This window comes from Ostrinia nubilalis, chromosome 25 (assembly GCF_963855985.1).
Source record: "Ostrinia nubilalis chromosome 25, ilOstNubi1.1, whole genome shotgun sequence".
NCBI classification, from domain to species: Eukaryota; Metazoa; Arthropoda; class Insecta; order Lepidoptera; family Crambidae; genus Ostrinia; species Ostrinia nubilalis.
The window spans coordinates 4,415,976-4,429,135 of record NC_087112.1 but is presented as its reverse complement, the minus strand read 5'-3'; the positions used below and the strand labels follow the sequence as shown (position 1 = coordinate 4,429,135).

Below are 13,160 nucleotides of genomic sequence, written 5' to 3'. Positions count from 1 at the left end.
TATATTTTGTTCTAGTTTTAGGAACAGATTAGAAGCTTGGTCTGTGTGTAGTACTTTAGAATTTTGTCTATAACATTGGCTAAAGCTTTAATACTTAAAAAAGTAATAAACGTTTTTTTAATCAATTCTTTTGTTTTACTATGTCACACCTTTGATGATGTGGGTTATGAAAGACAAATATTCAACAATAACACTTAGTTAGGTGCATGTATTGTAGTGAAAAATAAAACAGTCATGTACAATTTTTAAGTTGTTTATTAAAATAATATTCGTTCAACTGAACACAAGACACGGGAGCAGACCTAATAATTGAGTTTTTCTAATTTGACAATTTTTCTACAAAAAAATAATAATAACTCTAGTGAAGAGCCATCTGTCTTTACCAGCTTAACAATAAAAAACAACCTATAAAATCTATTAACATAAGACCGTCAGAGGTACGCTATATCATTGAATACAGCACTGTTCACAATATATTTAAATTTGGCACAGAATATATCATTATTTTACTGTCCACTAAATCATTTACTGACTTCACAAAGCGAGGAAGAATCTTTTGCGACATGAAAAAATAAATAAAAGAATTGATGCTTTGTTAGAATCATGCAGAAAAGCTCATTCGTTGATAAAACTAAAAAAAAACACTTGCGCAACAATATTTTAAAATGAGTTCCTATATTTGTGAAGGCAATTCATGAATCCCTGGCTACCTGTAGATTCCTAGATGGTTTTGGCACGGGTTCACCTATTTTACTGTCAAGAAAATATAAAATAATGAAACTAAATTTCCATTTAGACAAAAAAAAATTAAACCCAATAATTTCCTCTCGAAAATAGACTTAAAAAATAATTTTAAGAAACTTCTAATGTACATTAAGAAGACTATACAGTACCCATATTTAGTCATTATTGCACAAAGTAAGATTTCATGCAAAATCGAACGACCGATTCGTTTTTATAACATTCAAGTTGGTCATTGTAAAAGATATTATCATTGATATTACGTGCGCGTTTGTCAATACATTATTTTTGCGATAAAATTGCAGTTAAATCATCAAATACTCGAATCGACAGACACAATTGTTTCAATTTAAGTCATGGGTATCGATATTGCATTCAACAACGTTAAAAATCTTAATAATAACAATAAAAAGTAATTAACAAAAAGACGCGTCGAATAAAACAAACCATCCGAGAACTATCCGAGGGCTAGTCACTTTTATAATAATATAAATGCAATATTTTTTATACCAAAATCTTCTAAATATTTATTCATGAATTACAAATTTATTTACATACAATTTCCAGTCCTTTATACTCTGGGGGTTGCCGAACCAATAAAAAATTAGAATCAACCAGACATTTGATATAATTTCGTTTTTGAGTCAGTATTCAACTAATATTTCTTTAAATTTCTTTTTATATAGTAATGTATAGTAAGTAGAATAGTACACTTAAACTCTAATATGACACAGTTAGATTAAGCCTATATTTTATACATTTACATTATGTATGTACTTACACATATACAAAGGCTGACGCTGTGCCAAAATGCCCTTTACTGACCTTCTGATAAAACAACTACGAAGAATAAAAACCGCAATAAGCATTTTGTACAACAAAACTGAGAAAACGCAACAACAAAGAAAAATATTTTCATGCAATTTGAAAGTACATGTTTAACAAGTAATGTGTTTGTCGACCGATAGATGGCGCTAAACGCATATAATTTTCTATGAACAAATCCATGGGTCAACAGTACAACAACAACTACGTATAAAAAGGGCAGATCGGTACACCATCTGTAGATAATGATGTCACTCGTTGACGCGCCTAAAGTATCCTACGACAGTCTAAATGGTTTCCGCACAACGGACAATACATTTTTCCCTTCGGCGCGTCTTAACATTAACTTTATACAAAACCGAGTCCGAAGGGAAAATTTTAAGAACTAAAACGTCACTAATGCTACTGGAACCTATGGTGCAGGCCGTTATAAGACGCGCAGTTACATTTTAATATGACATAAAAACACTCAAAAGAAGATTCCATTTTGACGCCATATGAAAACGGAACTCGTGAATAAAATGCAAGAATTATAGTCCGTATTGAGAGAGCAACAGAGCCTAATTGCCTAATTAATGGTAGGGTTGGTGTCTTTTAATTTGAAAGAAACCGTGTGTCAGTTTTTGTGCAAGATCAAGACGATTTTTGACAATTTAAAAGTTACCAATGGGACTAAGATGAAATAGTGATGCGCTGATTTTTTAAATTTCGCCGAATTCGGTTGGAATTCGAAATTGTATGTATGTCGTATACCGAATACATTGTCGATAATACTCCAAAATTATTCGGTATGCCGGTAAATTAGTAACTTTGGACATCCCGAACAGAATTCGGCGAAACAAAGAACATTCACTCCATCACAATTAAAAATAAATACTGAATTTCTTATGTATCGATGGCTAGAATAAAGTCATGACTATCTCCACTGGACCGTGGGCCATATTTTTAATATCCAAACATTAAGGTTCAAGTTAATTTGGCCAATCTATACAACTTGTATGGCACTGTAAGGATAACCTAGCTTTTCTATCAAGACAATGTAGGCACTTGTTGCAAAAATACCAATCGATTTCAGTTGCGCTATAATTGTATAGTTTATCAAATACAAGTGTAAAAACAACGAAAATCATCCCACAATTGGTTAAAGAAAATGTCTTAATAAAATTTGGATATCAAAAGTACGGTTAACATAAAAATGCAAGTTAAATGACTTGATTTGGACTCGTAATTTTGAGATCATTGTGACAGGCGACTGTTTCAAACTTCGTTCCAAGGGAATCCCATTAGGGGCTAAATTAGACTTAAATTCCATGGTAAGCTTGTAAAACAAATGTAACATTCCCTTATGATAAACGCACGTCGACCGAAATACCGCACATTTGGTGATGCCAATACAACAACAACGAAATGTTAGGCCATTACAGAGATGAGTCCGACATTAGGATCGTATGGAAACCTGTTTTTGAGCAACGGGAAACTAAACTAAATAGTACACAAAAATGTCGGTATCCCGATCTGCGTGCAGTAGCACCCGAATAACATCGCGCCAAGGAGGTAGTGTCCACTACCGAATCGTTGAAAGTTCTTGTTCGCATGGTACCGCTATCACAACCGACACGACTCGCTTCCGGACGCGTTCGCTAGATGGCGCGAAATACACTAGTCGCGTTGGCGATCATCCGCTCAGAGCGCGCTCTGTCTGTACCGGGCGGGGTTTGAGCGGATCAAGGCCAGGGGAAAGCCCGGTTCTTTAACTATAGTCTTTCAAGCTAAAGCCGGGACGCGGAGGGTCGCGTGGTAGCAGCGCCGTCACTACGAGACGGATATGACTTCGTGGCCTGGCCGCGACTGGGCGGCGCGCGGCCAGGATTGAGAGGTGAGCTGCCCGACGGACAGCGGGTTATTTGCGTCGCGGGGGTTGGTTCCTACGGGGTGGCGGGGGGGCGCGGGCGGGGGCTCCGACGCCGGCGACGCCAGCGACGATAGTGCGCTCAGCCCGCCCGGACTCGATGCGGAATTGAGCGGCGTGTCGGCATCGCCGTCGCTCGAGGCGTCCGACATCTCCTCCAGCTTCACGTCCTCCTCAGAACATGGCGACTGGGGCGTCGCCATCGGAAGGGGCACGGTCCCCGCCGCTGCTGCCAGGGCTTCCATGTATCGTACGCACTTCTTCTTCCGCCTGCGAATAGACACAATTTTAGTTGGGTGCACTGCAGGGAGCGGTGTTTGGCCCGCTGTCTTTTCTCATGCATTAACGTATAAATACACGACAAATACAAACGCTACGCATCAAAAATCAATAAACAAAAAATTATATAAGACAAAAGAAAACTTATAAAGTCTATAAACGATTAAAACTAACCTACGTACAAACGAAAATAGCGAAAAACCAAATGAACGTGTTAAAAAAACTCCATGCGATGAAATTGTTAAAAATAAAAACACTCGAAAACGAAAATAAAGATACACTCATGCTGAGTTACTGAAGAAGTCGTCGAAATAACGATGAAAGAAAACAAAAAAAAAACGACGCAAGCGTTACAATCGATTTTTTTCGATAAACAAAACCTAGATAAAAACAAAAGCTTACTACCTACTACGACAACATAAAACACATTCAAGACCTAGATGACATCAACGAACAATCCATTCATACGCAATTCGTCATCGGTTTAATTGATGTTGGTGCTGTGATAGTATTAGCCATCAATCTCAATCAAAACATTTTGGCCCAAATACTTTGTATTAACTTCTATAGAAATCTTCCTATAACTCTTTGACTATTTTCTGCATATTATCGAAATAATGTAGAATTTTTGAGCTGAAAAAAAGTGCAAAAGGAAATGTCAACTTTACAATAATTTAACATCAACAATATCTTAGTTTACGTTGTACTTGCAAAAGAACTTACAACATCAATTATCGCTTACCGTAAGCAAAATTGATCGAGCGAATAATGTAAAATTTGTCTAGTTCGATTTTAAGTTCTAGAGTTCAACTGCACTATCATCAACACCAATATCGCAAAACCTACAGCGACCAGTTAATTGGAATGTCAGAGATTCAGAAGGCTTTATAGCATAATGCCGCAAAACATGATAGTATATCTTTGCACTTTAAGTGTAATTTTTGGAATTAGTTGTCGTTTTACACTTTTGCCTCTCAAACTTTCCATATTGTAGAAGTATTTGGCGCTATAAATCGTATTCTTAACTCTTTTATCTTGCAGAAAAATTATACACCAAGAGCAACGAAACAAACCAGTATTTGTCAATCATCAAATACCTTGGCAGATTTACAAAAGGTCGTATAAATTTCGCAACATCACGCTATCGCCTCATCATCTCCTGACATTCCAACACTTCATCACGCATCATCATCATCACTCTCGCGACTGACCGTGTGTTCTCCGGCGGCGGGGCGCCGGCACTAGAGGTTGACGTACGTCGGCTCCTGGGAGCTAGCGACCAGGCTTGCGGCCGACAGCGGCGTCGTCGGCTCCGGCCGCAGCAGTCCCAGCCCCCCCGACACCATAACGCTACTCGACTCGGGGCTGTAGCCCAGGAAGTACGGTAGGGGGCTTTGGTTTTGGGGGCAGGAAGATTTTGAGGCAGATTTTTGGGTTTGAATTTTGAATTGGAGAAAAAGAAGAATTTGGGACAAAATTGGGATAGTAAATGAAATTAATGATGATAAACAATTGGTTGAAGATAATGAAGATGTAAAAGAGATAGTAGTTGAAGATAAAACAACAGGATTGTCGAATCGAATAGCGTTTGGCGATTCAATCAAAATAAAGGAGCAAACCGATTTTACAAATTCACCAATAGTGCCAGCCGAATGCAGCATCGATCCGTGAGAAGCGGCAATCATGAGTGAAAAAAACATGTCCATAAGTATACGTATACCTTTACATTTATAACAGTTTCGCTAAATTCATCAATAATTCAAAGAAAAAGCGAGTGCAATTCAGAAAATGTGTCAAGATTTTTTTGAAAGCTTTTTTCGTCGACAAATGATTGCCCTTTCTCTGACCACTATTTCGACTATTCTTCTAAGCCTATTGTCACTACGCCTCCACACTTGGACTACTTTCAAAAAAATCCGTGATGATACTAAATCGAAATTTATTTCTTTGTGAAAAGACACATTTTCTGAATCGACTGCACTTGAACTAATGAAGTTCTTATTCTAATAGCTCTTTAACAGAGCGTAAGTAAACCAAAAACAAGTAATAAACAAAAATCACAACAACTACAAAAAGAATTTGAAAAAATAATGCTAAAATAAACATTAAACGACCAGGCTCCTCTTGGAAAGTCGATGGTATAGTTACTAAAGATAAGCCAAGTCTTTCCACATAGAAACAATAATGGTTGTCAACCAGCAGTGCACCAGCTGCACCGCTGGTTGGTGGTACCGAGATCGAAGACTTTAAAAGCGAAAACAAATAAAAAAGAAAAAGGGAAGACCCACCTGCAAGGCTTGCACCATTGGTTCTGTTGGTCGAGGCCGTACCTCGCTCGACACTTCTTCAAATTATTTCCTGAAAGTGCGTTGGAAATTCGTTAGAATACACCCATCAAAATTTCGCAAACACAGTTAACATAAATTGATAATTCTTCTGCTGGATTGAAAAATAAATTAATTTGAGCTTTAATAGATTTTTTACTTTTGGAATTAAGTACTTTGGCAAATCAAAATCTTGCAAAATTAATCAGAATAAAGTTAACTTTGAATGTTGCTAATAAATATGATGTCTAGTAAACATTTCTGCGTCTATGATCCAAAGAAAGATTGCGAATGTCATCAGCGAAAAATAATTTACCGGAAATCATATTTGAAGCGTCTTAAAATAATCACAAATACAACTACTCACTACGAAAAAGCCATGCACCCAAAACCCCCTTATCATGTTAGTACCATGCGGGAGAGGGAAAATGAACGGGATCAGAACGGAAAAAACATTGGTTTTAAAATAACATACTACACGCATAACTTTCGAAAATAAAACTAACTACGGTATACTGCTATCGGAAAACAAAACCACAAATAAAGATGACGCTTATAAGCAAAATTTAAGCAGAATAGGTTCTCCGGAATCAAAATAAACAAGTTCTTTGGCCAGAATCATTGAACACCGCAACAGTAGCCGAGGAGTGCTGCGGTCCCTGCGCGAGCCCCATGCATCCGATCGCCGCGCGAAGGCTGTCCCAGCGCCCGCGGGAAGCGGTCCCGGCGTCCCGCGAGCCTAGCTCGAAGCAGCCCGGCCATGCACGCGCCCGGGCAAGTGGCAAGCCAAAAACCGGGACAACCTTCGGAGCGCCACACAGGGTGTCTCGATAGCGTCGTATCAACAAAACAAAAGGAAAATAAATAAATGCGATAAATATAAAACAAAATACTGGTAGTCTACAACCTGTACCCCAACCACTGACATTCGGCAATATCGTTCGTTCAGAGTTCAAAGCAATTGAACTCCCGCGGGGAGGGATAGGTGCGGGGAGGGAGCAACGAGCGTCTCCTGTTAATCCTTAATTAATTGACCTCATTTTTTAATGAGCGGAGACGTCCGTTGCTCCGGCCAGCGGCGGCCGAGATGGGAGGGACTCGAAAGCGGGCGCAGCTCGACGGAGAGAAAGGCAGTACCTCCATCGGTTGTCTCCTGTTTTCGCTTCCTCTTCTTGCCCCTTTGCGTATTAGCCCTAGACGACCAATCGGGATAGAGCTGCATATGCAGCTGGCGCTCGCGCCGCGCCAACTCGTAATACTTGGCTTGCTCCTCGCGGCCGAGTGCGTGCCACTACACAACCGCCGCAATATGGAAACAAAAGAAAATGCATTCGACCGTGGTCGTGCCGTGGACGACGCGTCCCTAACGCCGGTGCTAGAAAAACAGCCCGCGTGAGCTCGATATAAAATTTTGTTCCTATGAGAATGGCCAATTGGGGTGTTCCTCACAGAACCTATTCTGCGGTCATTGGAGTCGCGGCTCGTAACATATAACAAACCAATATAGTTTCCGATAGGGGTGTTAGGGTGTACGAGTACAACAAGGTCACTCGACGACTAAGTACACAAACACGAACAACGAGGCGCGGGGCGGCGGTCGGCGCGCCGAAGCCTCCGTCCCGCGCTGCTACTCCGACTTAGAAGGTTCCAGCCGCTTTTCTAGCACAGAAACGCGGTACAGAGGGTACATAAGAGTCGAGAACACGCACACACGCACACTCACATACAGGACAGACGGGGATTGCTCAGTTAGTGACAAGCCGGTCGGTTAGTCCCGCAGCCAAGAGTCTCCGTAGGATTAGTGCGGGGAGTCTTGGTGCCGGGCGACGGGAGGGGACGGTGGGGTGAAGCGAGTGTACAAAAGCGTCGACGTGGCCCAGCCCTCGTGTCGGGAAGATCCTAGGGTCCAATACCTCCCAGCTCGGCTGGACTGCGGTCCTTTTTCCGCTTTTTCTTTTTGGACCCGTAACCGTAGTTGTCGCGCGCACTCCAGCCGGGGTATAGCTGCATATGGAGCTGCCTCTCCTGTCTCGCTTTCTCATAGTACTTTGCCTGCTCCTCGCGGCTCAACGAGTGCCACTGTATTATGGGATATTGCGTTACCAACTGACACGGCGACCACACATCGTCCCTCGGTGTGAGCCCGTTTCGTGCAATCTCGATTGGGACTTTTAGTTTTTTATTGGTATCAAAAAAAAAGTTTTAAAAAAGTCCACTTTCCATAGGTGTATTTTGGACTAAACATAGCTCTACTGATGTATGTATATAGGAAGACTGCTTTCTAAACACAATGGCCTGTTACAGGTGAAAACTTTTGACCTTTGACACGTTGATCCGATCATTTATTAAACACGGAGCGTCGTGTCATCTGAGTTATCTGTTAACGTTGCTCCGACGGTCATTAGTCATACAAATTGAATCGCGATGATAGACATATCACGTTGAGGCTAGCAAAAAACGGCTTAGAGACAAAGTAAGTAGAAAATAAATATATTATGTATAATGTAGCCTTCCATAATTTGCAATACCTTAACTAGGTAACTATGTTATAAGCACCTATTGTACTAGTGATAAGACTTATAATATACACTTAGTGAGCAAATAAATTTTAAATTGAAGTCTCAAGTATATTTAATTTTATTCGCACTTAGTAACCGAAGCTCGTATCTTCAAAACAAATTAAAACGTATTTTTGTTGCCAATAAAACTGATTGCCCCAATCGGGAATTCACGAAACGGGATAAAACTTAATTGAACTATTGGTAGGGTTGACTTGTTACTCTTGCTGGAATGAGATCGGTTCTACGAAACGCGCGGGTTCGATTCTCGGTAGATCGTTAACCGTTTAATATTCAGCACTAGTTAGACTGCAGATGTCGCTATTGTGTGCCATAAACTGTCAACATTCCTTCAAGATTAACAATGAAAACGAAACATTGTAAATTATAAACATTTAAATCGGAAATAGTAATCACTTTGACATTTGACTCGATAGTAGCGTTGACAAAAAAAGTTTTGATTTATTAAAATAATTTTTAACGTCTCGAAATTCAACACTTGGAATTTGATTCGAATCAGATTTAACTTCGACCCAATTTTTGAGTACGTTATTATAATTTTTTTTAATTACAAAAAAATGGCCAAAAATAAAAATTTAACTCAAATATGAAATAAAAAAGTACAGTCTGCGTAAAAAATTAGAAAAAATACTCACCCGTCTGCCTAATATTTGGTTGATGGCGGCCGATTCCTTCAAGGTACACTCGGCCACGACTTTCGCCCGCATTTCCTTCATGTACAGCATGAAAGCGTTGAGGGGTTTCTTTATGTGGGGCTTTTTGTTCTGCTCCTTGTTGTTGGTGCTGGCTGTACTCTCAGACGGCTTGTCGCTCGCTGAACTGCTGCTGCCTTTTTCTAGTGATCTGTAATTAGTTTTAATTACTAAATTAGCGATTTGTGTGCCAAAATTATGAATGGGTTAATAAAGGGTGTCAAAATAGCGATCGCAACGGTAGTTTTCGGCGAGGACACGTTTGCTAACTTCAATAGTGACGTGTTTCATTCATTTTTTTAACAGTGACAGCGCTTACGGCTTAGCGATCACCATTTTGCTTATAAGCGCTTCCAAGTGCTATTTTCCGCCAAACACACCCAATGTGTGTAATTTTTTTCTTCCTTGAATGTCGAATAAAACGTTAATAGTGCATTATTTATACGCTAAAAAGTCGTCTAAAGACCATATTATTATTTAGTATTGGTAACTGACATCGCCTATTAAATGACATTAGTTTCTGATGACATTAAAACGTAGATTATCCCCGAAGATTTATCTTTACGTTGCCGAAATGTATAGGCCTCCCCTAATGCTTTCCATGTTGAGCGTGGGACTTCCACCCACAAGGTGGATCGATGACATCATAAAGGTAGCATTGAAGCGCTGGACGCAGGCCGCTACCAATCGATCTTTATAACATTAGTGTAGAAAAAATCAACCGTGTTAAACACGTCCTTGTGAATGTCATTAACACGTCAACTGCTAACCGTACTGGATTCGATAAATCCGATGATCCCAGATCGATGCTAACAAGTCGCAGCGACGGCAGTAAACAACCGCGTCCGGCTGCGCTCGCGCATAGACGCGCCGTTTCCGGTGCGCGTGAGTTTCAACTGAATAGGGATGGGCAGTTGCGTTTTTTGATTAGATTTTTTTATTTGTCTGATTTTTTATAGTCAGAAATTCGACTATTGTGGCCCACTCGTAACAAGCATATTTAGCTTAGTACAGGCGGCTAACGGGACTATGGCTGAGTTGCACCACCTAACTTTGACCGTAACTATAACGATAACCGGTGTTTTTGTATAGAGTTTGACAGATTTTTGACGTTTGTCAAACTCAAAGTAAGAACTTTAATTTTATCTGTCGCAAGACTAACAAAATGAGACTTAACTAGCCTATGATCAATCGTTCGTTCGTGATCCACATAAAATACTACAGAAACGTAATTTTTCTTCCGTTAGCTCGTTCTCAAATTCAAGTTCGTTTTGCAATTAGTTATCTAAATACGTAGTAAATTCTCTATTGCTAATAAAATATTGCCACGTTACATTAGCAAAGATATACGGTTATTTTTATATATAGGCTAGTGTTCTATTTAACAAAACTTTTCTTTCTTTTTCTTTTCATCCGCAACGAGGAAGCTCATAAAACACATAAAAATTAAAAATAAACGCCAATGTTTTCTAACAGATATTAAACTTATTTTTGAAAATATATTTCGATTGTCGACTGTAAAATTGACACCTTTCCCATCACTAGAGTACAGTGGACAGATGAGAACGTCATTTGCTACACAAATATAAAATGTACTGCAACGTAATAACAGCCACATGTTGATTGAAATGTAGTAGCGGGGTATGAGTTACAATACAAGCTTGCCACAGAACTTAGTGATTCAACGTGATAACTGTAGGTCTTGTTGAAGTAGGCATGAGAAATTTAACACTCTGCACTTGACTATAGAGGCTAAATTCGTTTGAGCTTAATGTATTGTAAGACTTGACATTGTCTAGAATATACGGCCAGAACGTTTTAAGTCCTAACTTTTAAACAACAAAGATGAGTTTTCTACAAACAAAATTTCCCTCACATGGCAACAATTTGACCGAACGTTACTAAAACCAAACGCAACATTGATATAAATTTTACAACATGACAGTATTCCAAAATAACACAAGAACACTAAAACGACAAACAAAAGACGTCTGACTAACAACTTCCCTTACAAAATTCTATGCTTCCAAAATAGAAAACCTATAAAGTCGAATGTCACACAGTTATAACTGGAGTTAGTAGTACTAATACGGAGTTCTACTATAAATTAGTTCGTGGAACGCGAGGCGATGTTAAATATACGACTTCCTGCGGCGAGATGGTTTTAAAAATGGGAAAAGATAAAAAAAGAATGGAGAAAAAGAAAAATCTGGACATTGTGTGCGCGCGCGCACCAACGAGGTATGCGGTGGCGGTAATTACGAGGTACGGTCGGCAGCGCGATGACAGAGATGCTATCTACGAATCACTTATGCTCGGTGCTGTTGGTGGATGATTTATTTGCACAGGAAAAAAGTGGGTAATTTTAATTTTTTTGTCGTTCCTTTATATTCTTAAAATTTGTTATTAAAGAAATACTTATATTTTGGAGCAATATTTTCTATTTTATCGGGTTATTTATAAAATTATTCGAATTAATTGAAATAGATTATAAAACCCTTGTAGAGCCACAGGAACTTAAAAACTACGTAATATTATTTACAACATTAGGAGATCACTGCTGAGATTTTTTATTTCAGTTTATATAAAAGTAACACCCTGTATACACAGGTAGCTTATGTCACTATCGATTATATTGAGGTCATAAACATACAGGTCCAGGATAAAATCTCGCAGACATTTTACAAATCAGACAAACTGACAGTAAGATTCATCAAACTCCAAAAACAGGCACTCGATTAATCGCATTCGAAAAAATATAACCTTGTCACATATTTACTTATACAAGTTATACAGGATGCTAATTTTCGAAATTGACGCACATTTAAAATGCTTTACTGATACAACAGGTTACTAACTGGGTTATTTTATACAATGAAAGAAGACACGTCATGAATATGAACTAAAACTTTAAATAACATAATTATGGACATTTTAATACACGCAATAATTAGGTAATATTTGTAATACATTTTGATAGTACATAAGACTAGGTTTTAAGTAGGTATAGTATCGTACATTTTTGATATAAATAGGACGCCTGATGTCCGTAATAGTCTTCTACGTAAGTCCGAAAAATCTTTTAAAATACATAATTGATCAAATTATGCAATTACGAACTCGACAACACCCTATATACCTTTTTCGTGTCGCGTGCGTGTCGCACAAAAATGATTTTTATCTCAAAATAAAATATGTATAAACTGGTAGCTGTTTTGCTGACAGTACGCCACGGGCCCGTTAACCCCGGCGTCTCATATATCATCTTAATTAAATTTCACCAGCTTCAACTTATTTACATGATTGTACCTGGACTTGTATGTATGGCGAGAATTGGGTTCTCTGGTTGTAGCGGGAGGTATAGATAAATTTTTTTTTCTTGTTATAGCACAGTAAATAAGCCAAAAGGAACCATAATACTAAGAAAGCTACACAATTTAACGTAGTTAAGTGAATTTTAAATTTTTTAAACTAAAAACACCTAATAATGACAAAAAACAATTTCAGTATTTTGATTGTATTTTTCTTTTTCCAAGTCGGCAAAAATTATGACATTTTGTGACGTAAGTGCTACTGCAAAAAAATATCCAATGGTCGAATTTCTTAGCGACTCTACATAGATAGAGAATAGAGAGAGAAGATAGAAGAATAAGAGAAGAATACGAAATAATATAGAATAGATAGAGATCTCTAGATAGATGGAGCTATTAATAAATAGATATCATTAAAAACTGTAATGGTTAACTTTTTACTTAAAATCGTACCTACTCGCTGTTACTGACACCACACCTTCACACTCAGTGATTATGTA

The 13,160-nt window shown here is 38.5% G+C and overlaps 1 protein-coding gene across 5 annotated transcripts in view; it reads right to left on the bottom strand.

Moving 5' to 3' along the window:
- Positions 1-237: 237 nt before the first annotated feature.
- Positions 238-13,160, bottom strand: part of LOC135084272 (protein pangolin, isoforms A/H/I/S) — a 175,902-nt gene continuing 162,979 nt past the window's right edge. For 3 of the 5 annotated variants that reach the window (XM_063979060.1, XM_063979059.1, XM_063979062.1), the window contains exons 9-12: positions 9,293-9,500; positions 7,992-8,157; positions 6,043-6,112; positions 238-3,745 (exon numbers count right to left, since the gene is read on the bottom strand). In XM_063979060.1, the coding sequence (XP_063835130.1) occupies positions 3,379-3,745; positions 6,043-6,112; positions 7,992-8,157; positions 9,293-9,500 (811 nt within the window). In that variant the 3' untranslated portion in view covers positions 238-3,378. Of the gene's footprint in view, positions 3,746-6,042; positions 6,113-7,215; positions 7,370-7,991; positions 8,158-9,292; positions 9,501-13,160 lie in introns of all 5 variants that reach the window. The other 2 variants (XM_063979061.1, XM_063979063.1) reach the window with 1 other exon arrangement.